General features: G+C 51.8%; 12 protein-coding genes and 1 non-coding gene across 13 annotated transcripts, besides 1 other annotated feature; 6 read left to right on the forward strand and 7 right to left on the reverse strand.

Annotated features, from left to right (window-relative positions):
- Positions 1-123: 123 nt before the first annotated feature.
- Positions 124-799, reverse strand: CC84DRAFT_160348 (uncharacterized protein). The gene has a single exon (XM_018185423.1). It carries the CDS (start codon positions 604-606, stop codon positions 382-384), a length of 225 nt encoding a protein of 74 aa, XP_018043166.1. The 5' UTR covers positions 607-799; the 3' UTR covers positions 124-381.
- Positions 800-1,522: 723 nt separating this feature from the next.
- CC84DRAFT_1160060 (uncharacterized protein) lies at positions 1,523-2,360 on the forward strand. Its single transcript, XM_018177393.1, has one exon. It carries the CDS (start codon positions 1,744-1,746, stop codon positions 2,152-2,154), a length of 411 nt encoding a protein of 136 aa, XP_018043167.1. The 5' UTR covers positions 1,523-1,743; the 3' UTR covers positions 2,155-2,360.
- A 211-nt stretch (positions 2,361-2,571) lies between these two features.
- CC84DRAFT_1160062 (uncharacterized protein) lies at positions 2,572-3,665 on the forward strand. Its single transcript, XM_018177394.1, has 5 exons — positions 2,572-2,640; positions 2,697-2,814; positions 2,870-2,977; positions 3,026-3,263; positions 3,314-3,665. Exons 1-5 carry the CDS (start codon positions 2,635-2,637, stop codon positions 3,372-3,374), a joined length of 531 nt encoding a protein of 176 aa, XP_018043168.1. The 5' UTR covers positions 2,572-2,634; the 3' UTR covers positions 3,375-3,665.
- A 570-nt stretch (positions 3,666-4,235) lies between these two features.
- On the forward strand, positions 4,236-6,078 carry CC84DRAFT_1160064 (uncharacterized protein). The gene is made up of 2 exons (XM_018177395.1): positions 4,236-4,816; positions 4,870-6,078. The coding sequence occupies exons 1-2, from the start codon at positions 4,252-4,254 to the stop codon at positions 5,589-5,591; spliced, it is 1,287 nt and encodes a 428-aa protein (XP_018043169.1). The 5' UTR covers positions 4,236-4,251; the 3' UTR covers positions 5,592-6,078.
- On the reverse strand, positions 5,652-7,145 carry CC84DRAFT_161039 (aldo/keto reductase-like protein). The gene is made up of 3 exons (XM_018185425.1): positions 6,755-7,145; positions 6,130-6,707; positions 5,652-6,078 (listed from the first exon to the last, which is right to left on the reverse strand). Exons 1-3 carry the CDS (start codon positions 6,804-6,806, stop codon positions 5,713-5,715), a joined length of 996 nt encoding a protein of 331 aa, XP_018043170.1. The 5' UTR covers positions 6,807-7,145; the 3' UTR covers positions 5,652-5,712.
- Positions 7,146-7,485: 340 nt separating this feature from the next.
- CC84DRAFT_1080331 (alkaline ceramidase family protein) lies at positions 7,486-8,678 on the reverse strand (the record flags this gene model as incomplete). Its single annotated transcript, XM_018173888.1, has 7 exons — positions 7,486-7,657; positions 7,708-7,822; positions 7,878-8,159; positions 8,226-8,375; positions 8,428-8,488; positions 8,541-8,553; positions 8,614-8,678. 7 exons carry the CDS (start codon positions 8,676-8,678, stop codon positions 7,486-7,488), a joined length of 858 nt encoding a protein of 285 aa, XP_018043171.1.
- A 763-nt stretch (positions 8,679-9,441) lies between these two features.
- Positions 9,442-9,540, reverse strand: CC84DRAFT_t7. The gene has a single exon. It is a non-coding gene; the product is annotated as a tRNA-Pro (tRNA).
- Positions 9,541-10,319: 779 nt separating this feature from the next.
- Positions 10,320-14,625, forward strand: CC84DRAFT_1254985 (aerobic respiration control sensor protein arcB). The gene is made up of 3 exons (XM_018184500.1): positions 10,320-11,759; positions 11,888-12,064; positions 12,157-14,625. Exons 1-3 carry the CDS (start codon positions 10,505-10,507, stop codon positions 14,505-14,507), a joined length of 3,783 nt encoding a protein of 1,260 aa, XP_018043172.1. The 5' UTR covers positions 10,320-10,504; the 3' UTR covers positions 14,508-14,625.
- Positions 14,626-14,850: 225 nt separating this feature from the next.
- On the reverse strand, positions 14,851-16,166 carry CC84DRAFT_1227475 (ISP domain-containing protein; the record flags this gene model as incomplete). The annotated part of the gene is made up of 2 exons (XM_018183613.1): positions 15,312-16,166; positions 14,851-15,265 (listed from the first exon to the last, which is right to left on the reverse strand). Exons 1-2 carry the CDS (start codon positions 16,136-16,138, stop codon positions 14,851-14,853), a joined length of 1,242 nt encoding a protein of 413 aa, XP_018043173.1. The 5' UTR covers positions 16,139-16,166.
- A 1,402-nt stretch (positions 16,167-17,568) lies between these two features.
- Positions 17,569-20,468, forward strand: CC84DRAFT_1160068 (dimethylglycine dehydrogenase precursor). Its single transcript, XM_018177396.1, has 2 exons — positions 17,569-18,557; positions 18,795-20,468. The coding sequence occupies exons 1-2, from the start codon at positions 17,744-17,746 to the stop codon at positions 20,291-20,293; spliced, it is 2,313 nt and encodes a 770-aa protein (XP_018043174.1). The 5' UTR covers positions 17,569-17,743; the 3' UTR covers positions 20,294-20,468.
- Positions 20,469-20,539: 71 nt separating this feature from the next.
- Positions 20,540-21,368, reverse strand: CC84DRAFT_1109555 (uncharacterized protein; the record flags this gene model as incomplete). The annotated part of the gene is made up of 2 exons (XM_018175228.1): positions 20,540-20,669; positions 20,720-21,368. 2 exons carry the CDS (start codon positions 21,366-21,368, stop codon positions 20,614-20,616), a joined length of 705 nt encoding a protein of 234 aa, XP_018043175.1. The 3' UTR covers positions 20,540-20,613.
- A 567-nt stretch (positions 21,369-21,935) lies between these two features.
- Positions 21,936-22,316: a sequence feature (Protein overlapping with rRNA (CC84DRAFT_1135818, OAG12811.1) was converted to a misc_feature.).
- Positions 22,317-23,084: 768 nt separating this feature from the next.
- On the forward strand, positions 23,085-23,940 carry CC84DRAFT_1160069 (uncharacterized protein). Its single transcript, XM_018177397.1, has one exon. It carries the CDS (start codon positions 23,316-23,318, stop codon positions 23,913-23,915), a length of 600 nt encoding a protein of 199 aa, XP_018043177.1. The 5' UTR covers positions 23,085-23,315; the 3' UTR covers positions 23,916-23,940.
- CC84DRAFT_1109563 (HET-domain-containing protein) lies at positions 23,912-26,191 on the reverse strand. The gene is made up of 2 exons (XM_018175229.1): positions 24,775-26,191; positions 23,912-24,723 (listed from the first exon to the last, which is right to left on the reverse strand). The coding sequence occupies exons 1-2, from the start codon at positions 26,138-26,140 to the stop codon at positions 24,086-24,088; spliced, it is 2,004 nt and encodes a 667-aa protein (XP_018043178.1). The 5' UTR covers positions 26,141-26,191; the 3' UTR covers positions 23,912-24,085.
- Between the last annotated feature and the right edge of the window lie 806 nt (positions 26,192-26,997).

Here is a 26,997-nt window from a genome sequence, read left to right on the forward strand (position 1 = left end):
TAAATAGAAATAAGTGTGGTTCAAGAGTATCTGCATTCGGGAGAATATTTCGTATTGTGTTGCAAGTATATCGAGAAGGGCGGCAAGGGCGAGCTAAGGGCGTGAGTACACGAGCTCTTATTTCAGCCAATAGATTGCGTCTCGCAATACACTTCCCAGGTTTAACCTCGCCTGTCGTAAACGGGAACGTGCTTATGACGTCTACTGTGGAAGTGTAGCCCCCTTCCACCATCAACGCGCCCGCAGTAACAAAGCTGCTCCTTCCACCAGCAAGATACAGTACACCATCCGCAACCTCATTCGGGAATCCCATCATCTGCATCGGTACTGCTGTTTATATACGCTCGTCGATCGGCTTCTTCACGGCCGGGTTCTTCGTCGTCATGGGCGTCTTTGCACCCCGGACAAATCGCGTTGATTCTCAGTCCCGGAGCGGCGCAATCCTCTGATGCCGTGCGCGCAAGACTGATAACAGCGTGCTTCGACACGGTATAAGCGGCAGAGAGCGTGATGCTGACAACACCCTGAATGGAATTGAGGTTCTCGATCGAGCTGCGCTAAAGGGATCTGCCATCGATAGACGAGAGAGAGTAGGGCCTTTAGCATGATCTGGGATGCGGCGCGAAGCACGAAGAATGTGCCGCTGAGGTTGATGTCGAGCACCTTTTGCCAGTCTTTGCGTCTCTGAGATTGCAGCGCCTTCTTGATGTTTTATTACAATCTCCACGGCGTTCACAGCGTGATCGAGATGGCCGAATGTTTGCGCCGCTTGGTTGACAGCTCGTGTAACTTCTTGCTCGTTCGAATCATTGATGACATTTTCGATTCGTAGCGATGATGTCGAATGCGATTGTCTTGTGCGGTTGCTGCGACTATAGCATCCTTAACCTGCGCCAGATATTCGCGGTTGAGGTCGAGCACGCGCGTTATGACAGCAGGCACGGCCGTGGAGAAGTAGACTGAGCATGTTGTCGCATGTAGTCAAGGGTCGATGATCAGCGGGGTCGACAATTGGATGAATGGAGTCAACAAAAGGGTTGAAGGAAAGAACATAAGAAGTGTCGCAAGGTACACTGGGAGTGTTCAAGAGTACAAGAGATGGTGTCGGGAATGTAGGGATTCAGGCCAAGGGCTGACGTTCGTTTCGAAGGTCGCTGAAAACATTGACGCGTCTTCCAATTACTCTCTGAGAGCTTCTTTGTGAAATGTTCTGGCGCATTGGAATCATGGGTCGATATAGACTAGCCCTATAGATACTTAAGTTACTGTATTTGCTTAGATCATAACGTTTACTGCATTGCTCTTGGTGCTCAAACGTTTGTCAACGCATGAAGTCTTTTTCGTCTTTCACATATACTGAGTTCGAAGGCAGCGTCGCTATGATCCCGCCCGGTCCCATTTCGACCAGGTGATTCTTTCGCTGGCTGCACATCTGTCCTGGAATTATCGGACGTAAGTTTGCGTGTCACAAGTGTCACAAGTGTCCATGATAATGTTATGCAAATGATAAATTCAGGGTAAGCTGACCTATCCCGCCCGAGCTAGGACATCCATAGGCTCAACGCACACGTTATGTTAGGCAGCGGTCCAGGATGAGTCCAGCACGATCTATCCAATGATCAACCCTGTACCGATCTGCGAGGTTAGCGAGTACACATGTGGTATAAATGTAGGTGCTGGCCTCTCGGCTAAGACTTGAGCTTCAACACACTGAAGACATATCTACACATTTCATCGTCACCAATGGCTCCATCTGCCCCCACTCAGCCCTCGGGGGCCCAGCGATACTGCATCATAGCTTTTCTCGCCAAGATACCTTCAATCACCCTCGACGAATTCCGCGACTACTATGAAAACAAGCACATCCCGCTTATTAAGCGTCATCTCAGCGCCGCAGTTGTGCCTTTACCCCTCGTGTACACGCGCCGGTTTATCGATTCGAAGACCCCGATCGTCTCTGCTAGCGGTGTCAATGTGGGTTTCGACTGCGTGACGGAGCTTCAGTTCTCTAGCAAAGAAGATTTCGAGAAGTTTTGGGTGGCACCGTTGATGGCGGGAGAAGGCTCCAAAGAAGTGGGAGAGGACGAGGCCAAGTTCATTGATCGGGAAAAGACCACCGCGTATCAATTTGAGATGCACCAGACTGAGGAATAATGAAATCTCAATGCTGATGAGTGTATTATGCTCGGATGATGTTGCAAGCTGTGCATTCGAAAATGCGGCGTGATGTCACTAGTGTAGAGGGTCAAGTCGTAATGCTGGTGTAATTTGATGAAGCGCAACAGCACTACAGCTCGAGTACAGCCACGAGACCTCAGAGTAGTTCTCCAGCCACAAGGGAATATCCAAATATAACTGCTCGTGTCCTTCGAGGCTCAGCTTGACAGCCGATCTCCCGCCTTGATTCCGAGCGCATCTCAAAAGGGTAAGCGCATTCCAAGGTTGGTGCCGAAATGGGCCGCATGACGTAGATGTTTGCTCAAACAGCGCGGGTAGCTTTCACAGCTCGCGTCCCGCCTTTAAATCCACCTTGTTCGCGCTGCCCGCCCTTAAGACGCTTCATACCGCCAGGATTTCCTCCCAAACCTAGCATCCACGACTCTTTACCTCTTGTAACTAACCACCAACTCAATCATGGATGTAAGATATGACAATGGCCGATGGAGATGACGAAATTACTGACAGTCTTGTGCCAGGTCTACTACTTCTACTCGTATGGAACCGCTGCCTGGATGGCCTTGCAAGCCGCTCCCATGATTGCTTCTCCGACGATGATCATGGCGCTTCTCTCACCAGAAGTCCGAGAGCCATCGAGTACGCATGAGCTCCACCACGATTTCCTCGCGGCTCCCACTAATCGGTGGACCAGCTCTCGAAATTTACTTTTCCCGTCAATTGGGTTTTGCGCTGCTTGCGATAGGCGCACTGAATATACTGCTCACGGGCTCGGTGCCGCTGTCGAGTAGGCTCTCTGAAGGTAATGAGGAACCCCCAATCGCAACGTTGCACAGCTGACGCGCCGCAGGAGCAACTACGTCAGCAACCGACCCTAAAGCACCCTACGCCCTCCCCACGCTCACAATAACGGCGTTTTTCCATGCGGCCCTCGCCTTCTATGGCTACACCATGTGGACCGAGACTGGCGTGTTTAGCTTCGGACTGGGCACAATTGGCAGCGGCTTCTTCTGCGCTATCGCCATGTGGTGCATCCTGTTTGCAAGCAGCGATGGCCGCATCAGCCGCAAGACAGGCGCGGACAAGAGGTAGAGTCTCCTAACAAATTGTTTTACGACCCAGTACTAAGACCTGACAGGACGAGTGGATTCCCCTTCAAGAACAACCAGGCACACTCTGAGTTGAAGAAGGGCAGGTAAAGCGCTCGGCCGCTCTCAATCAGGTATACTGTCAGGGCGACTAGTAGGACCACAAGGTCCCAGGCCAAGGGTTGTTCTTTATGGCGTAGGATTGAGACATCAGGGTTGAATGGCCGCAATGGTACTGAACCACAGAGCTGCCATTTGGCGGGCTAGCGCCATGCGACGGAAGTGAGCACGGGCTCGATAAAGTAACGACGGCCAGCACTTCGGAAAAAGCGGCATTGAGCACATTGGGCTGTTGCAATGTAACGGCTTCCTTTTCAAATTTAAAACTATCCATGATGCGTGATCTTGCACAAGACTTTGTGGTGACTGCACACCCTGTGTTGTGTAGAGAGACCAGATCTATGTATCTGTGTACTGGCGTGCTGACTCTCCAAATTCTCAGCAGGTTCGGTATCCGTGTGCAATATGCCTGCGACGGTCGTAGCGAACGGCTGGCGATGCACGAGGGCGTTGAGAGCCGGGTTTCATCCGCAGGCAACACGACCTGATGAACCGTCAGCAATGCGAAGAGCAGTAGGCAACAGCCATAAGAGTTGGGGGATTGTAATCAGATCAAGTGTAGTGAAAGAGTTACTCCGCATGCGACTTGCCGTGAAGCGAGCCGTTGGAATTGCAGAACTCAAATATTCATCAGGGAGGGTGAGGAACAGGGAGAGGCACTTACGTTTGGTGAACACGCTTCACGAGGGGCAAGACGCTCAATTGCGGCAGTATGGGCCGACAATGGGAGTGCGTTGCGTCTGCACCTGCGGCGTGTAGGACGGACCGTCAAAAGTTTCGCGGGTGGAGCTCAAGTGCTGCATCGCTGCGAGCTCCTCCGCCTGGCCTGTGCGCGCGAGCAGCACCCGTCGACGGAACGCGTCGAGCAATGTCTCCTCCCTTTCTCAACAATCACTTCTCGGCCGCTCGCATGCCCGTCGCCGCCCCCACAATGGATTCGCCAGCTTCAGACCTCTCTGACTACGCCAGCGACGACTTCCCTGATGAAGTCAAAGGCCGCCGCATCAGCATCGAACATACGCCCGACCACGAGCCCGCTGCTCGTCCAAGCAAGCGGCCGCGCCTACAGAACCGCGCTCCATCGGACCCACCCACCAATATGCTGCCCATCGACGACCTGGGCGAGCTCTCCGAAGACACAGACGGCTCTGTGCCGGCCTCGCCGCACCATCCAGGCATGTCGGCCGAAGACGACTTCGGCCAGGACCAGGTCACCGTGTGCAAGTGGGAAGGCTGCGAGGCGGGCGACCTCGACAACATGGACAGGCTGGTCGAACATCTGCACGAGGACCACATCGGCACGCGCCAGAAAAAGTACAGCTGCGAGTGGAGCGACTGCACCCGCAAAGGCATACCGCATGCCAGTGGCTATGCGCTGAGGGCGCACATGCGCAGCCACACGCGCGAGAAGCCCTTCTACTGCACACTCCCGGGTATGCCGTCATCCTGCCCTTGCCTTGCCAATTAGCACAGCTAACCTCCACAGAATGCGACCGCTCCTTCACGCGCTCCGATGCGCTCGCTAAGCACATGCGAACGGTCCACGAGACTGAGGCATTGCGCCCGTCGGATCCAGTCCCCAAGCACCACTCGTCGAACCCGTCTAATAAGTTTCAGCGCATTAAGCTCGTTCTCAGCGAGGAGAAGAGGTCCGCCGAGAAAGGTTCCACGCCTGGTTCACCCTCATCGCATCCGCCGAACAGCGCAACCCTTCCTCCCGCCGTCGAGAACGACCACTCCAACGACAACATCACATACATACAGGATCCTGTCACCAACGCAACCATGGTGCAGTTTCCCCCAGACGTGACCTTCACGCCAGCGGAGCTCTCCCTGTCCGCGGACAAGCTGTTCCGCCGCCTGCGGCGGCAGCTACTCTGGGCGACCCAAGATGGGGAGGCGCTCCGTGCTGAGGCGGAGGCGCTCGAGAAGCAGCGCAAGGACGAATGGGCTGCCAAGGAGCTGCTCGTGGAGAACGTCATGGAGGGTGAGCTTGAGTGTGCCAAGCGCCGACTGGCAGAGTCTGGACAGGATGAACCCGACCACTACGCACAGCTCGAGGCAGACGTCGTCCCGTCGAAGAAACTCCGCATTCAACCCAAAGATGGGAAGCTTCCTTGGTGGCGAGAGGAGGGCTGGCTGCATCGTCAGGAGGGAGGTGAAAACAAGGCAGAACAGGCGGCGGAAGAGCCGCTGCCCACATTATGAACTGTCTGAATTGCAAATCTATGCACTGCTTCTAGGAGTTGCGGATGACGGAAAGGATACCCTGTACGGCTACACAATCATAACATTACTTTTCGTGGTTTCCACCTCTATTTTGCCTCCACTATTGCTCGAGATGTCCCTGTAGTTGCTCAGGGTATCGGTGGCCTTGAATGGGGAACTTCTTCAGTATGTCCGAGATCACTTTCATATCCTCATCACTGAGCTTGACCGGCGCCGCGTTCTCCTTGACTCTAGACTCTCGGGTTGCTCCCGGGATGGGTAGAATCTCACCAAGACCGTCCTTCCCGTTGTGAGCGATGACCCAGCCGAGGGCGACCTGGCCGGGTGACGCATTCTTCTGCTCAGCGATCTTCTCGACCTCGCGCAGCAGCTTGATGTTCTCGTTGAACACGTCGGGCTGGAAGCGCGGCATCATCTTCAACATTGAATTCTCGGGGATATCCTCGTACTTCTGGAACTGTCCGGTCTATTGCATGTTAGCGTTGTACGTGCCGATTCACACTCGAGAGAAGCATACCAAGAACCCTCGTCCAAGAGGCGAGTAGGCGACAATCGGAATGCCCAGCTCTCCGCAAGTCTTCGCGACGCCATTCTCAAGGATATCGGTGCTCCAGAGCGAAAACTCGACCTCCACCGCCGATACCGGGTGGATCGCATGCACTTTCCTAATCGTATTCGCATTCACCTCGCTCAGACTGATGCCTCCCACCTTGCCCGCCTTGACATATTCTGCGATCGCACCAATGGTCTCTTCGACGGGCACATTCGGATCCAATCTCGCGACCTCGAACAGGTCTAAAAACTTCTTACCCTCCAGCCACCTGAGGCACTCGTCGATGCTGCGGTGCACGTTCTTGCGGCTGCCGTCGGGGATCGGGTGCGTGCCCGGGATGCAGCCGCCTTTGATGGAGAGCACAACTTTGTCGGCGTCTTCGGGGTATTTGGTGAAGTATTCGGAGAGGAGCTGGAGGGAGTTACGCTCGGGAGAACCGTAGATTTCACCGCCGTTGAATGCGACCATGCCGCTGTCGACGGCGGCGCGCATTGCGGCGAAGGCTTGCTCTTGCGAGGGCGGGTCGGCGCGCCATGTGAGGCCTGGGAGGTGTTAGAAATGTCTGGGCTGAAGGAGGCTGTGGATGTACCCATGAGGCCGAAGCCAACTTGGCCGACTTCTTTGTTGTTGAGCTTGACCATGGTTGTGTGGTTGGCGGTTTGGCGGTTGGGTGGTGGAGCTGGTGTAGCTTGCTAGGTGCAGATTATGGGCGGATGTGAGGTAGGTTTGTAGACTTGTGATGGAATGGATACACTATTGTGGATGTCTGCGCGCTTTATATATGTAATTGAAAATGTTCTGTGTAAACTCCGACTATGCACTACGTAAACGTGGGGAGCTCGTCCAGCCCCGCTTCGGCGCGAAGCCTGCCTGCAAAGACCGGTGCACTAATGTTGTCTGTAACCGTTGGTAAGAGGAGTTGTAAGGCGGCTGTAAGTATAGATCCGGTAAGGAATACAGCGATTGGCATCCAGCGGGTGAGAGGTGCAGAAATGCGAGGCTTTGATCCGGGAGGGCGCGTGCACTGGGCCGGAGGAGAGGCAATATGACGTCCCGGATTTCTGGCAGCTTTGCGGAGATAAGCAACACGATCGCCCACAACGGAAAGTTAGGACATTTCGACCAATCATGGAAGTAGAAGGACCGATGAGGCGGCGAAATCCAAGCATTTTTGCGATATACATCTAGGTCGCTGTCTACACTAATTCTTTGCCATGTGCGCAACTTGAGATGCGACTTCCACGGTGCGCTCCAAAACTAAAGGATCATCCGTGAATAATGATCGAACATCCGGTGGCTAATGAGAGCCTTGTAAATGGCTTACAGAGTCTTCTTGCCTGACGAAGCGGCATCGAGGTTTCGCAGGACAGCGCTCACGGGCCAGACGAATCCGTCTTCGACCTTGTCCGTCCTTCCGTCTTCGATTGTGACAAGGTATTCGACGACCGCCATGCCAACGTATGCCCCAATGCCTGTCAAGATATGCCACCAGCTTGAAAGAGTGTCAGCATGAGGTTTGTAAGGCGTTGCAAGATGACTTACCCATGCAGCTCGAAGATGAAAGCCCACGGCAGACCAATGGCGTGCTTCACAGCCGTCACACGCTCGCAGAAGTGCTCGTCGATATTCCACAAGAAGTAGCCGAAGAGTCCAGTAGCTGCTACACGTTAGTATTGAGCCGTCTTGGATCGAAAATGGAATCGTCAACTTACCTAGCCCTCCATTTGCCAAGCTAAGTATTTTGCTTCTCTGCTCTGCATTGGGAACGCGCTCACGAACGAGCTTGCGAATTTCCCTACCACATAAGAGCACCATGGTAGCGAAAGTGATCTGGTGCACGTAGAGCTCGTCTGCCCAGCAGTGGTAGACCGAGACAGGGATCAGGATGCCAACGATGAGAAGGGTTCTGAATCGACGAGTGGGCAGGGGTTGATTGAAGGTCTGGAGTTGGTTGAGGAGAGCGCCGACGGCGAGGAACATAGAGAGATCGTCGCCTTTCGGATGTTAGTTTTTGGCTGATGAACCAGTGATTCCAGAACTGGAGCACGACTCGGGCTTACCCATCTGGCTGTGGTAGTTCAAAGTGGCATGGAACCAGGCTGAAAGTACACCCACACCAATTAATCCCCAGTACGGAAATGCCAATGTCGAGAACAGTCCGCCATCTTTGCGAGGGCTGACCCTTCGAAGGCCATGTATACCGTAGATCACTATGAACAGTCAGTCATATGATTTGCTAGAGACACCACCACGCGCAGGTACCGTAGGTCAAGTTTGTGAGCGTGTTCACAAACTCAGCGATGTAGTGTGTAATCACGTAGTCCTTCGGCCAAAATTAGTGCAAAAACTGCGTCGGATAACCAGCCGTATAATACCTCTTCACAAAAGCTTGTAGGTGTTAGTACATGTAGCCAAGGAAACGTGTGAGTGCGCGAACTTAAGGCTTACTTAAAATTCGAGCTCGGCGTGCCCCAGGCGCCGTGCCCAGGGCCCTCTGCATAGTCCCAACGCATTGCAATCGTCAAATTACGGGATGATGGAACTCGGGCCACGCGCGATGGTTTATAGAAAAGGTACGTAGCGCTGTTGAGTGTTTTGCGGTGGACGGGTGCCACGGGCGGCTGAGAAGAGTTCATTGGTGGCCCTGCAGTCGGTCTAAGCCCAAACAGCGGCGAAGCTAGAGGCCGCAAGCCTGCTTAGGCCGCGCAAACAGCAGCAAAGAACATGGTAATCCTGCTTGCATGTTAACAGCTTGTCAAGCCTACGAGCACGGATGGATATAAAGATACCCAAAGCTTTGCGGGAATGCGAGACGTAATCTCTTCGAATTCTCAGAGTGCTGTAAATACTCATTACTTTAGGCCAGCGCACATGAAGTCTGTCACAGTACCGTGGAAGCTGTGAATTACGAGGATCTTCTCCGTAAGGAAATCGCGTTTTAAGCTCACTTTAACAGTCTCACGCAATAGCTCTGATTTACAATATCAAAACTTTGTTATTCAGTTGATCAAAGGGGGACTTTTTTACTATTAACGCGCGTAGACAAGAGATCTTATTGTCAATTGTGGTTGTTTGTGGTGGCGCAATGTGAAGTTCGAGCTAATCTGGTTATTCCTCCCCAGAAACGAGCACCTCGTACCACCACATGCAGCAACTCCGCCAAATTAAGTAGGCTATCTCGTACCAGTATCGTGATAAGACGTAAGGGGCTTTGGATTGACAAAAAAGTCAGTTGCGAAAACCTTGCGGAGCCTACGCCAATAGAAAAAAGAAGATGGGTCTTACCGCGATTCGAACGCGGGGCCTCTCGCAAATGTGCTCAGGTGTTGATCACGTGATCCCTAAGCGAGAATCATACCACTAGACCATAAGACCAGATCTTATTTGATGTTAGAAAGTGTCAAATTCACATCTATATAGCATCAATTGTCGAATGTATATCAATCCCACTCGCACTGCAAGAATACATTCGACAGGCACTGGCGCTCCAGCTATCGGCCGAGGCCACCAGTAAGCGTAGGAAAATCTACTTCGAGATCCACATGCCCATGCCAAGCCGAGGGACACCAATCACGGACACTGCTAAGAAAATAGACGACGCATTCTCCCAATCGTACAACATCAATTCAACGATACCAAACAACCCTTGAAGGTTATGGATGGACGTTGAAAAGACAGGTGCAGCCATTAGGAACCATTGGAAGGGACGCGCTGAACGCGATCTCAACATGCTGGGACCAGCGTGTTGGCAATAACTTTCCTAACAACTTCACACATTCAATCAATCCGTGCTGCATATCTAGCAGTGCTTGGGGCCATGTCGTTTTCACGGTCGCTGCGATTAAGCTTGCTTCGCGACTCGAATTTTTCGCGCAGGCTCGATAACCCTTCATCAATGGTCGCAAGCGCACTACAAAGATATCTTGAAGATGGTGCTGTCTCCATATAATCATTTGACCGAGGAACCTGGCTTGTCATGAATGTATTTATGGGGAAACGGGTCTGTTGGATGCCATTTACCTCTCGCCGATTTAAGGTGAGGGCTCGCTGCTGCTGAGTCACTCAAAGTACGCAGCGAGACCGCATTGGGCTTCGCGGAGCCTACGTCCTACACATAATGCATTGCTACGAAACGGCCAGTGGTTGCAAAGCCCCTTCTAGTATTTCCTATTGGAAGTCCGCGAGAAAGGTATCGTGACCTCGAACCTCGACAGGCCGAAACGGTGCTCCCTCGAGCTCCTGTGGAAGGAAATTAACGACGAATGACGTCGCGCGGAAATCCTCCCGACACGGACCACCCACCCTGCACCCCATCTGAGTGACATACACCAACGTCCAGATGGTGGAGCCGGCGCCGACGCACCTGCTATCGCGATCGCAGTCCGCTCCTCTCGAAGAATCGGCAAACGATGAAAAGCGTGCTTTCGATCGCAAGGCGTTGCAGGAGCTGGATGGCACAGCTTTTCACGAAGTCCTCGACCAGGATCCTCGACCCACCTTCGTACTCGATTTAGACTCTGATCATCTCGACTACAGCGAGACTAAAACAGCCATTCGGCCGATATTCTGCAATGCGGCCCTACGACTACACGACCAGTTGCTGGATAAAATAACGGGCTCGGGTCCAAAGAGCGACCACCCGCAACCCGCTCAAACGCCGTATCTACGTTTCAAATCTTGGGTCACGAGTGTAAGCGAATTTGACGACTCGCGCGATGTCTACCCACAGACTTTTCTCCACGAAGGTATGCTCTGGACCGGCTTCACGTCTAAGCAACGATGGCGTTTCGTGTCGGGCATACAGTGGAGCGATACGACAAATCACGTGGCGGATATCTCAGTCATACATGAGGAGGGCGAAGGTGTTAAGGGGAAGGCAGAGCCGAGGGAGGCTCTGGCCAGGAAGAAATTTAGATCGTCGGAAGACACAATGGCACCGACGACTGCCGCGGCCGCCGCGTCCACGAGCGACCCACCTCTCGGTGTTCCAACACCTCAAACGGAGCTTCCCCTCAGAAATAGCTCCCTGATATCATCAACTCCTACGTTTCCAAATGATAGCAAGGGACGCTCATCTAACCCACCCACCTCCGGGGAAGCATCCAACGATACATCGGGAAGTGGAGCATCTGTAACATTAGCATCACCAGAGAGTGGCGTACCCGATTGGACGGCCACAAAACCACGAGGGAGCTTGACCGAACACATGGTCTTTGCGCGAAACGTTAATTGGAGTGCCACACCCCTAGGGTCCATGAAGACCTGGTCCGTTGAATTTCGGGAAGTTGCAAACCTTGTTATGAGGAATCCTCACCCGGCTGCTCTATTCTGGGGTGAAGAGCTGACTATGCTCTATAACGAAGCATACAAGAACGAGGTCGCCGGGAACAAACACCCAGATCTTATGGGTACCGGCTTTTCTGGTCCATTTAGCGAACTATGGGATGGGGTGGGACCGATCTTCCGGGAATGTGCTCGAACGGGCAAAAGTGTTCGGAAAGAGAATGACTACCTACCGATCGAGAGGTACGGCTACCTTGAGGAGACGTTCTTCTCTTGGTCATTCACGCCAGTATATGGTGGGACGAAGCGCAGTATGTAAGCACCAGATGAAAGCCGACAGGAAAGACTGGTCAGACGGCTTTCCAAAGCTTATGTGACCGCCCGCGCGACTGTTTAAGTACCCTTGTTCCTTCTCGCTAACTTTGTCTTGTAAAACTAGTCCTGGGCTTCTACAATGCACCTTTCGAAACAACCTACCAAACAGTGAGCCATAGAAGGATGCAAACGCTGAGAGAGATAAGCGAGAAACTGGCGGAAACACGATCCACAAAGCACTTTTGGCAATGCGTTTTGGACGGACTCCGAGGTAATCCATGGGAGGTGCCTTTCGCTATTCGTAAGTTGGACTTCCTTCCAGTACTATTCCGCATCAACTTGGTGGTGCTGCCTTCGTGTGACTGTGTGGGTTCATTTGCTGATTTCAAACAGTTTACTCAATCACTGATTCGGATGACGCTGATACAGTCTCACACTCATCCGACAGCACTATCTCCATGAAAAGCTGCCTATTAGAAGGCGCAATTGGTATCCCTGAAGGTCATCCAGCTTCACCGCCAAAGCTTGATCTGAAGCGTTCAAAAGAAGGATTCATCCCTGCATTCCGTGAAGCTATGCGAACCCGTGAACCTACTATTCTTCACAGGCGAAATGGTAGTCTACCTGATGAGCTCACCGAAGGCATAGAATGGCGCGGCTACGGAGACCCATGTAGGTCAGCAATAATCATACCTGTCCGCCCAACCAACGGCGAGAACATATTCGCCTTCCTACTACTAGGCGTTAATCCCAGGAGAGCGTATGATGAGGAATACAGAGCCTTCGTCAACATGCTCAACCGGCAGCTAGCAAACTCGTTAGCATCGTTCTTGCTTTTTGAAGAGGAGGTTCGAAGAAACAGAAACGCAGCAGAGGTCGCAACGTTGCAGCGGGAACAGCTAAGCCAACAGCTCGAGGTACAAGCGAGTAGGATGCGACGTATGACTGAACTCTCGCCATTAGGCATGTACCTGTTCGGCTGCGATGGCATTCTACTGGAAGCGAACGAACGCTACTACGAAATGACGAACCACGGAAGGGATGACGACAGCCCCTTCGCCTTTCTAAAGCCAATGTCCGAAGAGAGTCGCCGTAGGGGGGAGATTATGTGGAGGCAGATGATGGAGGATAGCAAGCCCAGGCAAGAGGAGTTTCTTCTCACTGGCACGGACTTCGTACCTCGAGATCTCGCTGGCGAGCCAATCGAGTACTGGGTGCTTGCTACTTCCCAACCGGAAGTGGACGCCCACGGAAAAGTTAAATCTATCATGGGTTCAATTGCGGACATATCTCATCTGAAATGGGTCCAAGGACTCCAGGAGCAACGACTGAAGGAGGCAGAGGAAACCAAACGCCAGCAGAACGAGTTCATCGATATAACGAGCCACGAAATGAGAAATCCACTGTCGGCTATCCTAATCTGTGCTGACGATATCCGAGAGTCGCTATCGCAGCATCTGTTCGGAAACTCCGACGCAAAAGTAGTCGAGGAATGCATCGATGCCGCAAACAACATCGCGCTCTGTGTCCAACACCAAAAGTCTATTGTGGATGATATTCTCACTGTTTCGAAGCTTGACTCGAATCTGTTGCTTATCACACCCATCGCTGTACAGCCATCCGCCATCATACATCGCGCGATGAACATGTTCAAGCCAGAAGTCCAATCGAAGGATATCGAGTTTAATTTCTTGCCACATGAATCTTTGGGCCGACTACAAGTTGACTGGGTCTTTCTAGATCCTTCTAGATTGCTTCAAATAATCGTCAATCTCATCGGCAACGCCATAAAATTCACGGCTAATCAAGAGAAGAGATCTATCTCAGTTCACCTCGGCGCCTCTGTGGAGCAACCTCAACCTTCTTTCCAGGGCTTTGAATACATACCGACTCGTAGCTCGATCGTAGATATCGCCGCTGGCCAAGATTGGGGCGACGGCGAGCGGCTGTACATCCGTGTCAAGGTGGAAGACACTGGCGTCGGTCTAACAGCCGACGAAAAGCGTCTCTTGTTTCAACGATTTGCACAGGCTTCGCCACGTACTCATGCTACATACGGGGGCAGCGGCCTGGGTCTGTTTATTTCTCGCCAGCTCGCTGAGCTTCATGGAGGTCAGGTTGGGGTGTCTTCCGAAGCCGGGGCTGGAAGCACATTCGGTTTCTTCATCCAAGGGAGGAGAGCTCCGGCTCCAAAGCGACCAGGTATCCTGGGACCGGCGCCACTCATAGGACCACAGGAGACAGCTGCGGCTCACGCTTCAGTAAGGTCAAACTCGAGTCCTGCATCGATCCCCTCTACAACACAAAGCGGATCCCTAACGGACCACTCGGACCTATCTATCCTCATAGTAGAGGACAACCTGGTGAACCAACGCGTTTTGTCCAAACAGCTTAAGAAAGCTGGATGCACCGTCTACACGGCTGATAACGGTCTTCTAGCACTGCAAGTTCTAGCAACGACCTCTTTTCACGATCCAGCTGGCCGGCCACTGTCGCTGATTCTCATGGATTTAGAGATGCCGGAGATGGATGGGTTAACGGCTGTCGGGCATATACGAGATATGGAGGTTAAGGGCGTTGTGACAGGACATGTGCCTGTCATTGCCGTAACAGCGAATGTGCGAGATGAACAGACTCGGGCAGCGATCGAAGGTGGGATGGACGACGTCGTTGCAAAACCTTTCAGGGTTCCAGAATTACTTGCGAAAATTCGATCGGTTTTAGCCAGGCTCGGTGGCGGGTGATGGTCAAGGGTTGCACTGGCGTTTTGGTCGGCAAGCTCATGCTTATGTACTGGGGATCTCTGCATCCGCTTGAATTCTTGATGAGCATTGCAGGGTGTCTTATCTGAGCTGAAATGACAACATATATACTATATAGGTTTTGATAAGATGATTATTTCCATTCGTCGCTCAACCGCTTGATTGGAAATAATTTATTGAGGAAGGGGCAGAAAATAATCCGCACAATCTTAGAGATGCATCCATGCATATTCCAACGCCAACGCCTCGCTATGAATCAATATGGTCACCAAAGCGACAACAGAGCATGAAAAGTCATAAATCCCATAGTGCATAGCCCATAGGCTTACCAAACCAATGCTTCGTTACTCGTTGAACATGAGAGCCCATTGCAGAAGTCTACATCGTCATTGGCTTCATCAGCGCTGCTGGGCAACTTCTGGCGTGCAGGCCAGATCTCCTGCTTCGCTGCCTGTTCTCGTCTGTGCCATCCAACGACCTCCTCTCTGCACATCTTCTGGAAGTACAGTGGGCCCTTTTCCATACGTGGGTGGAGCTCACCGTTGACAAAAACCCCAGCGTTGAGGTTCTTCTGCGCCTGGTTACAGAGGACCTTGTCCTCGTTCATGATACGTTTGAACATGTTGTTAATTTGCTGAAAGTCCTCTTCGGACGAGTAACGGTTTCGAAAAACTTCGTAGTAGACTTGCGTGGTCGTTGCGCTAGTGGGTAAGAACTTCTGCATGAAGAAGAAGTGTGGTCTGTGAGCCGTTAGAACAGCTGTGGGTTGAGAGCGAGCAAACTTACGAGACGGTCATAGAAGCGATCGGCCAATAGTATGTACTAGCAATGTGCATGCCCTGCTTGATCTGCTCTTCTGAAGGCGATGCATCGTGGTCAATGTGCTTATCCTTCGGATGCACATCGTAGGTCTCAAGGTTGGCCACCTCCGGGACATCAGGGTGAGTGGTTGCGCAGTGATAGCACTCGTTGTAATTGTCAGCGGCAATCTTCCAGTTGTACTCCGCATCGAGTTTCCACGTATGATCAAATTCGTAGTTGCCGAAATCGAAGCTCTTGAAGCGTTCTTGCGTATCGACGCCTTGAAAATCTGATTCCCATGCGACCTCTGGCTCTGCTGAAGCATCGAGGTTTATCCAGACAAAGCCGTTGGCGTCAGTTCGAACATGAATCTTGAACAGACCATTCTGTTGCTTATCAAAATCAGGAAGATCTTGGTAGCCCGGAGCCTTGGCCAGTTTCCCGTTGAGGCCATACGACCATCCATGGTATCGACACGAAAAGATCTTGGCAGTTCCCTGGTCCTGCTCGATGACGGGATAGGCACGGTGCCTGCAGACGTTGTGAAAGGCAGAGATATCGCCCTGACGATCTCGTGAGAGAACAACGTCGAACCCAGCGATCTGGTAGCGGAGAAAGTCGCCCGTATTCTTGAGGCGGAGGGAATGGGTCACCATAAGCCACTTGCGGGAAAAGATGGCACGGCGTTCAAGCTCGTACATCTCAGGAGACGTGTACCAATTGGCTGGCAGCGCACGAACAGGTTCTGAGGCGGAAGAAATAGCAGGTTCCTTACCGCTACCCAGGCCGAGTCTGTCGAGTATAGCTGCCATAGCTGAGGTAACGCAGGGGTTAGAGACACTAAAAGTAGGGCGACTAGGGAGAAACGTTCTGGAAGATGAAGAATTTAGAGTAGTTTCAAGAGGTTCTCATAAAGAAAGAATGTCGAAGTGGCTTCAGCTCAAGGCTACCATGCTGTTATGTCACCGTGAGAGAACATCGTGATGCCTCCTCACCTGCCTCGTGTGCCTCCCTATTCACGTCCGCGTGTCCAGCCCAACATCGTTATCGTCGCGCCCTAACGGGGAAACCGTTCCATTAGTTTGTCCTAGTTTTGGGGTACTTGTAGGGTTTAAGACCCAAAATAGTTCAACGCCACCGGGAGGGTGAGTTAGTTCAAACCCAAAACGGACATATGATCCATCTTCTGGACCCTGAATCACTATCTGCAACCACAAGAATATTCGAGGAGCCGCCACCAACAGTGATATCGCATACCTTTGAACCAGGTAGTTTGAATAGTCACAACTGAATTTATCGTGCTGCGTTCTGCGAGCGAGCAAATCGCACAGATGGTCCTGAGATCTGGAGACATGATAACGTTCGAGGCCGGGCGTAACAGTCTTTTGGTAAGCTATCGGATACCTTGATGCATATAGCGATGCTTCACAGACAGTATCGAACAGGCAGTGGCGCGTTTCGATCATACCGGCAAACTTTTGGTGGAGTGGTGGACATGACAGTGGGGTATATTTCTGAAACATACGTCTAGCCGATGGAAACCACCCGCGATTGCAGTACTGCGTGCTCGCTATTCTAAACAACCCCCTCATTTGTACCGTGTCATGTGTTCCCATGCACCCATGCGCGAGTCGTCCTAGGGAGGCTAGTCGAAGGTAGGATGCTTGTTCATGCTGGTGTAACTTCAGATTATAAGAACAATGGTATTATCGTTATGGAGTCATCGCGCCATCTCCTCGCTATGCAAAATGATCACTTGCACAATGACAATAAACTTGTCGTCGAGGTTAGAGAGCATCAGGGGCTGGGCGACCACGCACACTGTCAAGGCCCACAAGCAGGGGCTTACCTATGTTTTGGCGCATCAATAATATCCCAGAATTTGATTCAAATTCCGAGCCGTCGAAGAACATCTTACCCTTGTGTTAACATCATGAACTTTGCCGATATTGACAATCAGGACATATTTGTGAGAACTACAGCGCACAAGGGTCCTCGAACAAGATGCATGGGAGCCAATGAACGAATGACGCAGCGAACTGGGATGAGATACAAATAGATGCAGTAGAATCTAGCATGGCCATGCATAGTTAAGTTTGTAGGCCATGGTACCTCTTTCATGGTGTTGCGCGACGAAAAGACGAGGAAGCCCGTTGCGGCGCCACTTTGACATTTGGCGCCATTCCTCTTTTGTCCAAAATATCCATCGCGGGACTCCCGCACTTCCTTCGCATCGAACGTTCCCACACACCTGATGCGGGGCCCGACGCGGTTTCTTTCGGCTCTGCTTCTGGTGAACTGTAGAAGGCAAAGCTTTACTTTCAAGATGCTGTCATTGCCGTATATCGGCGCGAAGGAGTGCCTTCAAGTAGGCTTGCTGCCCGTACCTCATTCAGTAATTCGATCACATCCGGACCATGGCGACCTCTCAGCGCGTTGTTATTATTGGAGCCGGAATCGTGGGCGTAAATCTTGCCGATGAGCTAGTATCTCTGGGATGGAAGAACATCACGGTTGTTGAGCAAGGACCGCTCAATATGCCTGGTGGTTCGACTTCGCATGCGCCCGGCCTCGTATTCCAGACGAACCCTTCGAAGACAATGACAAGACTTGCGAAGTACACAATGGAGAAATTGCTCTCCATAAAGAAGGATGGACAGGGATGCTTCAACCAGGTCGGCGGTCTTGAAGTTGCAACAACCCCAGAACGATTAGAGGAGCTCAAACGCAGACACGGCTATGCTTCTTCTTGGGGAATTGAGGCGCGACTGATAAGTGGAGAAGAATGCATACAGATGTACCCTCTACTCAACCAAAAGACTGTCCTCGGAGGTCTACACATTCCCACCGACGGTTTGGCTCTGGCGGCACGAGCCACACAACTACTCATTGAACGAACTAGCGAGGCTGGCGTTCAGTATCTCGGGAACACACCCGTAACGGGTATAGAAAGATCAAATGGACGGGTTACTGGCGTTACAACCCCAAGTGGATCTGTCCAGGCGGACATTGTTGTTTCCTGCGCCGGATTCTGGGGAGTCGAAATTGGGGCTATGGTAGGACTGCAGGTGCCGCTCTTGCCATTGGCACATCAATACGCGAAGACGACCGCCCTGCCAGACCTCCGGGGTCGCGAAGTGAACTCTAGAATAAACGGAATGAACGCCACACTACCCATATTACGACATCAGGATCAGGACCTTTATTACCGGGAACATGGTGACCAGTTTGGTATAGGATTCTACGGCCATCGTCCCATGCCCGTAGTAGCTGGATCGCTCGGCCCGACGCCCGAGCATGTAGACGAAAAGCATATGCCGTCCCGTCTTGCCTTCACCTCCAGAGACTTCGAGGTTGCATGGAACGAATCTCAGAAACTTTTGCCCGCCCTCAAGAACACTCATCTCGCTGACGGGTTCAACGGGATCTTTTCGTTTACCCCGGATGGCGGACCCATTATCGGGCGAGCGCCGAACCTAGAAGGCTTCTATGTTGCAGAAGCCGTCTGGGTCACACATTCAGCCGGTATTGCACGGGCGGTCGCACAAATACTCACTACAGGCCGGTCGGAAATCGATGTTGGGGAGTGCGACATCTCAAGATTCGAAGAAATTCAGCTCAGCCACGAATATGTCTCGGAAACGTCACAGCAAAACTTCGTGGAAATTTACGACATCATTCATCCTCTCGCTCCCAAGTTATCCCCACGTAACCTGCGTATAAGTCCTTTCAACGTTCGGCAGCGGGAATTGGGCGCATACTTCCTTGAAGTCGGTGGCTGGGAGCGACCATTTTGGTACGAGGCCAACGCAGAGCTGCTGAAGTATCTCCCCGCAAAGTGGCAGCCAGTCGAGCGAGACGCGTGGTCTGCACAACACTACTCCCCAATAGCAGCAGCAGAGGCCTGGAAAACTCGCAATGCAGTCGCAATGTACGACATGACCGCCTTCCATCGGTTTGAGGCTTCCGGACCTGGCGCCTTGCACTTACTTCAACGCCTGACTACAAGCGACCTGAAGAAAGATCCAGGCTCGATCACTTACACCCTTTTGCTCGACGATGAGGCCGGTATACGCGGCGACATCTTTGTTTCCAAAATTGAAGACGATGTGTTCCAGATTGGTGCTAACTCTGCGACCGAATTTCACTATCTCTCCCGTGAAGCGCGGTTTCAGAGGCAACAGAGCCCCAACCAGTGGGTGCAGATACGTGAGATCACCGGAAGCACATGCTCTATTGGTCTTTGGGGTCCACGTGCCCGAGACGTCATTGCTGGTGTAAGCACAGATGACTTCTCGAACAAGGGACTCCCGTACTTCGGTGTCAAGAAGGTCCATGTCGCCGGAATTCCAGTACTCGCCTTCCGGAAATCGTATGTTGGTGAGCTCGGGTGGGAGCTTCAAACAAGTGCAGAACTTGGGCTGCGGCTATGGGATGCTATTGCCCAAGCTGGAAAGCTGCATGGGATCATTGCGGCTGGTCGCGCTGCACTCAATTCCTTGCGCTTGGAGAAGGGTTACCGAACATACGGAGCCGACATGGGCACCGAGCATGATCCGTTGGAGGCCGGTGTTATTTCAGCTGTCGATTTGAAGAAGCAGGGAGATTTCGTGGGCAAGGCAGGTCTCTCGCGCCGACCCAAGACACCTACTCGACGACTTCGATGCCTTGCTGTCAACGACGCCCAGTCGATGTTGCTAGGCAAGGAGCCTGTGTTTTACAAAGGCGAGGCCGCAGGATACATCACTACTGCCGCCTTCGGTTTCACGGTCGGTAGGCCTATAGCGTACGCATGGCTTCCTAGCAGTGTAAGCGTGGGAGAGACTATCGAGGCCGAATACTTTGGCCGCCGCATTGCAGCTACCGTCGTTCGGGAGCCACTATACGATCCTGAAGGCAGTCGTCTCCTCGACGATAGGCCGCCTCTCGAGGCTGTCATCCAGACACCATTGAAGTCTCGCCTATAAGATCTTTGATCTTTGGGTAGAGTTAACATGGGCTATCACAGCGTTCTAATTTTGTGTTTCATTTATTGAGGGTCACATCCATCATTGCATATCAGAGCGTCGTCTCGGCTCCATCATGAGTTGGAGTTGGGGTCATCTTCTATAGCATTCCGTTCAATTTATCACAATTCTTGACAACGGCACCTCGGGAAGACGAAGTCAGTTGCTTAATACTCGTGCTATCTGCCATATCATCGATTCAAACATCCTCAAGCCACACCTGGCCCTACTTTCGCTGCTGAGTATCCTCGAACGACAGCGCTGGTATGCTTACTCTAATATCAATTTCCATTCCACACCTTGGGTCCTGGAACGACATAGGACTTGGGGTTGTTCCCTACAAGCGGGTTAGGGGAGTTCGGGTAAGCGAGCATATACATTACTTACATTTGTTGAATGCGATTCCAGGGTCGTTCTTGGTGTAGATTCCAGGGATCTTGGCCACTGGCCCAAGCGTGCCTCCTCCTGAACCTTCGATCTTGAGCTGGAAGCACTCGATGTAGAACTGGGCCTTGCCCACGTGGGCCTCATGGAGACCAATGTGCTCCACGCGTACAAGGTACTCGCCCGGCGGGATCTTGCTCTGGATCGTCCATTCCAACCGGTCCTTCTGCCAGGAGCACCAGTTGTTGTCCGTGCCGGGGTTGCTGCCGCATAGAGCGGTCTCGTACACTTTGATCCAATCACCACTACCATCGTAGCCCTTGACACCGGAAGCAGGTGCCTTGCTGATGTAGACGAAGCCGGGGCCGGGATGCTCGATGAACTCGTTGTTAAACAGCTTGAACCCGATCTTGTCACCGGCTTTGACAGTGTACGTGGCGGTGTTTCCAGCCGTCGCGCCCTTGTTGCAGCGGAGGTCATTGGAGTTCATGAGCTCGTCGGTGAAGGCCGGGTTGTAGGAGTTAGAGTTCTTTCGCGTGTACGCGTACTCTCCACCAATGGAGGCTCCATTTACGATCAATCGATTGAAGATGTAATGTGCCTGAGCAAGCGGCGCAGAAGCGGCGAGGAGTGCAAATACCGCGACCTTCATAGCGGCGATGGTATTGTGCAGGCTGCTAGGTGATCTTAGTCTGAAGAATGGGGCAAGCTATCATTTGTAGCGATACGATGCTAGCGTATTTATATTCCTTTTCTTGACATTCATGTTGCTCATGTTGGTTCTTGTGTCAGCTTCTACTGGAGGAAATACTGTATCATTATGTCTCATTTGCATAGACTTGGCTGAGTTTCGCAGAGAGAGAATCTCGAAAAGCATGTCCCTTATTCGTCTCACTGGGTCATACGAACGATAATTGCAATAACGCAGTTGGTCGCCAAGCCGTGGCCAAGCTACCGGTGGTTATGGAGCAGGCCTGTCGTTTCGATGCGCCAAGATCCGGGGAAGTAGATATTGAGTATTTGGTTTCTCCCGGTACTGGGCGACATGTGCCGATGTTTAATGAAAACCGATGCCGAAGTCTGGGGGATCACACGGTTAGTAGCACACGTAGGGCTAATTCGTTCGGAGATATTGTGTGCATCTAGATGCATGGACAAGACATTTCACTGAGTATTATTCCCAGCTGCTTATCTACGATAACATAAGAGTCTTTGCAGATTAGCTTCGATTGTCTGGGACTCTGGTGTTGCGTTCAGGCCACTGCAGTATAACGAAAGATCCACAAAATCGACACTGACCCACTTTGACGTGCACAGATGCAAAAACGAGGTCATACAGCGGCAGCAGTCTGTCAGTTAGGTCAATTTCGACTAAGAGGAAAAAAGCGAGTGGTAGCGCAACGATTAAGGCCACTTTTGGCCTAGGGGCAATCTCCGCTCCGCACTTCGCTCCAGCACACACCCAAAATGTAAGGAAAAAAACATACAACAGCGGGGATTCGCTGCTGGTCACCCACGCAACTACTGATCCGCCGGTACACTGCTTATATATGGCTGAGCGGACGGGAAGCCTAGTTTTCAGTGTCCTATGGTCGTATGTGAAATTACATGTTTAGATTTCATTCTATATCCTACAACGTTTCTCGCGCCTCAAAACAAAGATGTCAAGCAGGTGTCTGAACGGGAAATGGCCGACCGATTCTCTATGAGGTTTGCATATGAAAAGTGCCAGCCCTGCCCAAGGCGTCTTAGGACACTTCGATGTACCCGGCGGCAACGTCAATGCAACTCAGCAGTCTGGCAACGAACAGAGGAAGAAGACGGTGTTATTCTTCAGCGGAACGTAATCTTCTGTGAATTAATGGCTTGCTGCGTAGGACAAAGGACCATCCGAAGGGATTTCGAACTCCACTCAATCGATTTAGACATTGAGCTGGTCTCTCCCAACGATACTGCAACCACTAGCAAAGCACGTCTCTTAGCTTAAGGTATGCTTCGAGCTCCGAGGTTCGAAGAAGACAAGGAGTATTCGTACTGTGTACACACATACTTTACTATACATTTTCGAGTCTCGCCGCTAGTTCATGGGCGCTCTCGAGCAATTTGGCAAGCTCGTATCGTATCAACGTAATCCCGAGGGTGGAAGTATCAAGCTGATTTTGTTTAAGATGACCTTGTAGCCAGCGACATCTTAGCCCACGATTACAACGGCGAAGGGGATGAGATGCAGCAACCGAAGCCTCCTTTCTATATTCCTCAATTCAATAGGTACGAAACGACGAAGGGGCGCACATCTCTCCACTCTAACCCACTTTAGCCGTTTCGAAATACCGCTGACCACAAGTATATTAACGCGCTAACCACGTACAGCAAACCCTCACTTTACGCAAGTCTTCAGCCTAATAAAGTTGCCTCTTACCAACTCCATCCTCGGAGCCGCCATGTTTAATACCATCATCACTCAATCATGAAGCAAATCAAAGAAGCGCTGGATGAGGAGGAGGAAGCCTTCCTACAGCATGGCCAAACCCCCATACCGGAACCGCGCGGCACGCGATGGCGGACGAGGGACTATATCCGACTGTTCTTCGAGCTCGCGATGGCGTGTGCGATAGCAGCCCTGCTCGTGCGCCAGTCCACGAGCCCATCTGGCTGCTCCCCAATCCGCAGGACGCCAATGCCGCAGCTGCCACGGAAACTCTACACCTTCCAGAGCAACTCACGGTACAACCCAGAAGACATGTTCACCAACAAATCCGCCACGCTCCATGCGCTGCACAACTGGATCGAGCTGTCGAGCGCCGGGCGAGGCTACGTCCGCGCTCCTTCTTCTGGTCATTACGACCTCCCTAGGCCGTACACTATTGCCATCGACCGGCATAACGACGGCCCCGGCTACATGATATCGGCTTTCCACCAATTACACTGTCTCTCGTACCTCGCGGTTCACTTCCAGGAGGGTTACGATGGCGTTAAACTAGAAGACGAGATTGCCCACCATTCCGTGCATTGTTTCAATTATCTGCGGCAGGGGATCATGTGTAATGCAGATACGACGCTCGAGGGACAGACGGATGCGGGGCCAGGAGAGGGGAGTGAGCATGAGTGTGTGGACTACGATGCCCTGTTGGACTGGGCGAATGAGAATGCGGGCATGAGTTGGAGGAATGGGTTGCTCCCAGAGGAAGCGACATTGTAAACATCAGCCCGAGTGCTAACAATCCAACCATTACTCTAATGACTTGTCCACGCGGTTTCTGGGGTTCACGTGCATACGGGGCAATCCGCATCCCTTCAGAGACGCTTTGTGAACCCCCCTCAAGTTTTCCATTGAGATTGTGAACAAATGATCGACAACCTTTGCGGAAGCTAGAGGATATCCAACGTGACTTTCTCCAGTCCCATGCTTAATACCTCTCCGTCCATAACCCCGTCAACATATGCCTCACCTACTAACACGTACCCGCCTTCGGGTGCTTCCCTTAAAATAAATGGAACCTCCGCTCCGGAGACAACGACCACAACGTCACCACTGCGCATATCCTCTGGACCTAGACCTAAAAGGCCTTTACTCGTGATGAACGGCCGCCTGCCATTATGGCGATACAATATGTCTAGACGGGAAGCAGGCAACCTCCAAGAGGCTTCGAACCCACCGCTCTCATCTGTAGCATGGGCAAGCTCGCCGTACAACTCTTGCCGCATCTGAGGCGTCGAGCGGCGGTAGTTGAAGTGGAGATCTGCGCCCCAAACAGGCTCTATGTCCGTCACACAGGCCCTGAAAAGGTTTTTCCAGCTGGAGCGTTGGAGTTCCCAAAAGGCGCGGTAGCGTCCCTGAAGCGCGAGTTGGGCCCGGAAGAAGCCACCGCGCTGAAGTGTATGGTCCATATCGAAAGCGGATTTTGTCGCAGTGACTGTGTCAAGCCGATAGCCTTCTAGGTGGAGGACCATGCGGTCGTTCCTGGAGCTAAAACTGACGTCTGGGGGAGAGTCTCCTGAGGCTGAAACTGAATTGCGTCTGAGTTAGCGATGATATGGGGAGAAGGCTGCATACATACAGATCGTACTGCCGGAGCCGTAGCCAGAGTCTCCAGAAAAGTAGCGGCGATTTGACTGCCAGGTAGAGGACCAGTCTGGCACCCAAGAAGGAAGCCCTACAATTCGACGTGGATGAGAGCATAGCCATAAAGTGCGTAGTCTGCCTTCCGCTAGGAAGCATTTTGCGACTTCAGTATAGATCTTGGCGACGTGTTTTGTATAGTCTGGGTACAGATGCTTCGCTCCCGCATCCTCAGCGATTCCGGTAAGAGCATAGATAAAGTCTCTGTCGTCCGAGGACAGCATACCAAAGCGCTTGAGCGTGAGAAGCTCCCACAGCAGAAGGCGCTTTTGATTCTGCTTAAGCACCTGCCGTATGCGAAAGAGTCTTAGTATTCCGCTTATGCTACTGATCTCGGACATCAGCTGCTGGTAATTCTGTCCGCCAATATTGCCTCTCCAACCCTTTTCAGCCAAGGTTTTTTGAAATCTTTCCAGAACTTCTAGTGCGTTCATACAAGGACGCCAGGCAATCTGCACATCTCCACACTGAAACACCACGTCTCTGGCAGATGCAAACTCTTGGACCACCCAAATGCGGCGCCACCACGATCGCATTAAGAGCTTTCGTACAGAGTGTGAGAACTCGTTGTACATGGTTGATAGCAGATGGAAAGTGTTCAAGGTGGCGTTGTCCAGCGGGTCTGACCCTGATGCGACTTGCAAGCCCACATGCTCGAGGGCCTCCATAGCCTTATCGCTATCATCGACAGACGGTCCCAGCCATACTAGGGCGTAACGAGCTGCTGAGAAGATGGCGTTCATCCTCTGCACTTGCCAGCTCTTCTCAATCTCGTCTTCTTGGTTGATCGAGAGGGCGTCAATCCAAAATAATTGGTCTTGGTATGTGGTACCCTGCAATTGCATCTTGCGAATTTGTCGGAGGGCTGTGTCGAGGCTCGCAGTTGCGTGGAGTAGTCTGCCATTGAGTATCAAGGGGCGCGTAAGCGCCGTGTCGCCCCAGGCATAAGACAGTGCGATGTATTGTGGTTTGTCTTTAAGAGAGACACTGATAATCTCACATGCAATCGGACCGTCGTCATTCACTGATACAGAGGAGTTCCCCGGCAGAATCTTGATCAACCGGATCTCGTTACTAGCCCAGTTCAATCGATCATATCGGAATGGCGACGTTAAAGGATCTTCCCGTCTTGCAGAACAATTAGGCTTGCTTTGAGGGTCATGAGGGTCTTCGAAGGTTGGTTCATGTTTGTCCCTCTGTCCAGCCAGGCGCGCCTTGAAGACCGATAAGAGCGGTCTACGGTGGTTATATCTGGTTGGCTTTACGAACCATTGCCATTTCAGCTTTGTTAAGGGTCTCCGCATCGCATGGTGTCGTTTATGTGGATGCAGCTATCAACACGTTCATATCGGCGATGCGAGAAGTGGTTGCGCTGACGGGTTGTCGTGACCTTGGATGAGGAAAGCTCGTATCCGAAGCGAGCCTAGATCAAAATAGGAAGGTGTGGCCGCTCAACCTCTCCACACCTAGCACGTCTCAATTTCAATGACCACCCTTGGACGTGTGTACTTCAAGTCAGTGAACAAACGAGAAAGAAGTACTTGCCAAGGTTAATTGAAAAGCTAGAGTTATCCGTGCTAAGCAAGAGCATCCGTGCCAACTCCCAAAGGCTCACCTAACTCAGAAACAGAGAGATCAATACATGAAACCAAGTCGTGAGACAGTAGAGAACAATTAAGGTAAATCAAAGCTAGTCAAGTCCTTCAGCTATAGGAAAAGGAGCGTTAATCAAACCTTCCCAATATGCTCAATCATGACTGTGAAACCGAGCATTGAAGCTTCAGACCAAGCAACTACAGTAAAACTTCCAACAAAGGAAGGTTTCATAGATTCCAGACATTGAAAGTCAGGGTTGAGGACTCAAGCCAATGCGAGGGGGTGCAAGGAGCTTTTGTAGAGCATAATGGCCCTTCAACTGCAGAATGCAGAATGTGCAAGTATAACGTTTATAAAAAGAATTTACTGCGAGAGCAAGTGCCTGGGTTGAGAGGCTTCCTTCACTCGAACCTCTCTTACGATTACTGGGAGCAATTGGCGACAGAAAATTCGACTTCAAGACATGTGAAAGGTGCGAGAGTGGTTTGAAAAGCTTTACATCAGATGCCGTACGCAGAAGAAGCCGAAACTCAAATGGATCAGGTTATTCGCATTGCTCGCTTAG

Source organism: Paraphaeosphaeria sporulosa (assembly GCF_001642045.1).
Source record: "Paraphaeosphaeria sporulosa strain AP3s5-JAC2a unplaced genomic scaffold CC84scaffold_1, whole genome shotgun sequence".
Lineage (NCBI taxonomy): Eukaryota > Fungi > Ascomycota > Dothideomycetes > Pleosporales > Didymosphaeriaceae > Paraphaeosphaeria > Paraphaeosphaeria sporulosa.

Excerpts from the sequence above, each read along its gene's own strand:
- CC84DRAFT_160348 (XM_018185423.1), bottom strand. The coding sequence starts at position 606 with ATGCTAAAGGCCCTACTCTCTCTCGTCTATCGATGGCAGATCCCTTTA.
- CC84DRAFT_1160060 (XM_018177393.1), top strand. The coding sequence starts at position 1,744 with ATGGCTCCATCTGCCCCCACTCAGCCCTCGGGGGCCCAGCGATACTGC.
- CC84DRAFT_1160062 (XM_018177394.1), top strand. Across the intron at positions 2,815-2,869 it reads AGAAGTCCGAGAGCCATCGA|CTCTCGAAATTTACTTTTCC; the intron begins GTACGCATGAGC and ends TCGGTGGACCAG. Across the intron at positions 3,264-3,313 it reads AAGACAGGCGCGGACAAGAG|GACGAGTGGATTCCCCTTCA; the intron begins GTAGAGTCTCCT and ends AAGACCTGACAG.
- CC84DRAFT_1160064 (XM_018177395.1), top strand. The coding sequence starts at position 4,252 with ATGTCTCCTCCCTTTCTCAACAATCACTTCTCGGCCGCTCGCATGCCC. Across the intron at positions 4,817-4,869 it reads CTTCTACTGCACACTCCCGG|AATGCGACCGCTCCTTCACG; the intron begins GTATGCCGTCAT and ends TAACCTCCACAG.
- CC84DRAFT_161039 (XM_018185425.1), bottom strand. The coding sequence starts at position 6,806 with ATGGTCAAGCTCAACAACAAAGAAGTCGGCCAAGTTGGCTTCGGCCTC. Across the intron at positions 6,708-6,754 it reads AGTTGGCTTCGGCCTCATGG|GCCTCACATGGCGCGCCGAC; the intron begins GTACATCCACAG and ends AACACCTCCCAG. Across the intron at positions 6,079-6,129 it reads CTCTTGGACGAGGGTTCTTG|ACCGGACAGTTCCAGAAGTA; the intron begins GTATGCTTCTCT and ends AACATGCAATAG.
- CC84DRAFT_1254985 (XM_018184500.1), top strand. The coding sequence starts at position 10,505 with ATGGTGGAGCCGGCGCCGACGCACCTGCTATCGCGATCGCAGTCCGCT. Across the intron at positions 11,760-11,887 it reads ATATGGTGGGACGAAGCGCA|TCCTGGGCTTCTACAATGCA; the intron begins GTATGTAAGCAC and ends TTGTAAAACTAG. Across the intron at positions 12,065-12,156 it reads GGAGGTGCCTTTCGCTATTC|TTTACTCAATCACTGATTCG; the intron begins GTAAGTTGGACT and ends GATTTCAAACAG.
- CC84DRAFT_1160068 (XM_018177396.1), top strand. The coding sequence starts at position 17,744 with ATGGCGACCTCTCAGCGCGTTGTTATTATTGGAGCCGGAATCGTGGGC. Across the intron at positions 18,558-18,794 it reads GGAACATGGTGACCAGTTTG|CGCCGAACCTAGAAGGCTTC; the intron begins GTATAGGATTCT and ends TTATCGGGCGAG.
- CC84DRAFT_1160069 (XM_018177397.1), top strand. The coding sequence starts at position 23,316 with ATGGCGTGTGCGATAGCAGCCCTGCTCGTGCGCCAGTCCACGAGCCCA.
- CC84DRAFT_1109563 (XM_018175229.1), bottom strand. The coding sequence starts at position 26,140 with ATGCGGAGACCCTTAACAAAGCTGAAATGGCAATGGTTCGTAAAGCCA. Across the intron at positions 24,724-24,774 it reads CGGCTCCGGCAGTACGATCT|TTTCAGCCTCAGGAGACTCT; the intron begins GTATGTATGCAG and ends GACGCAATTCAG.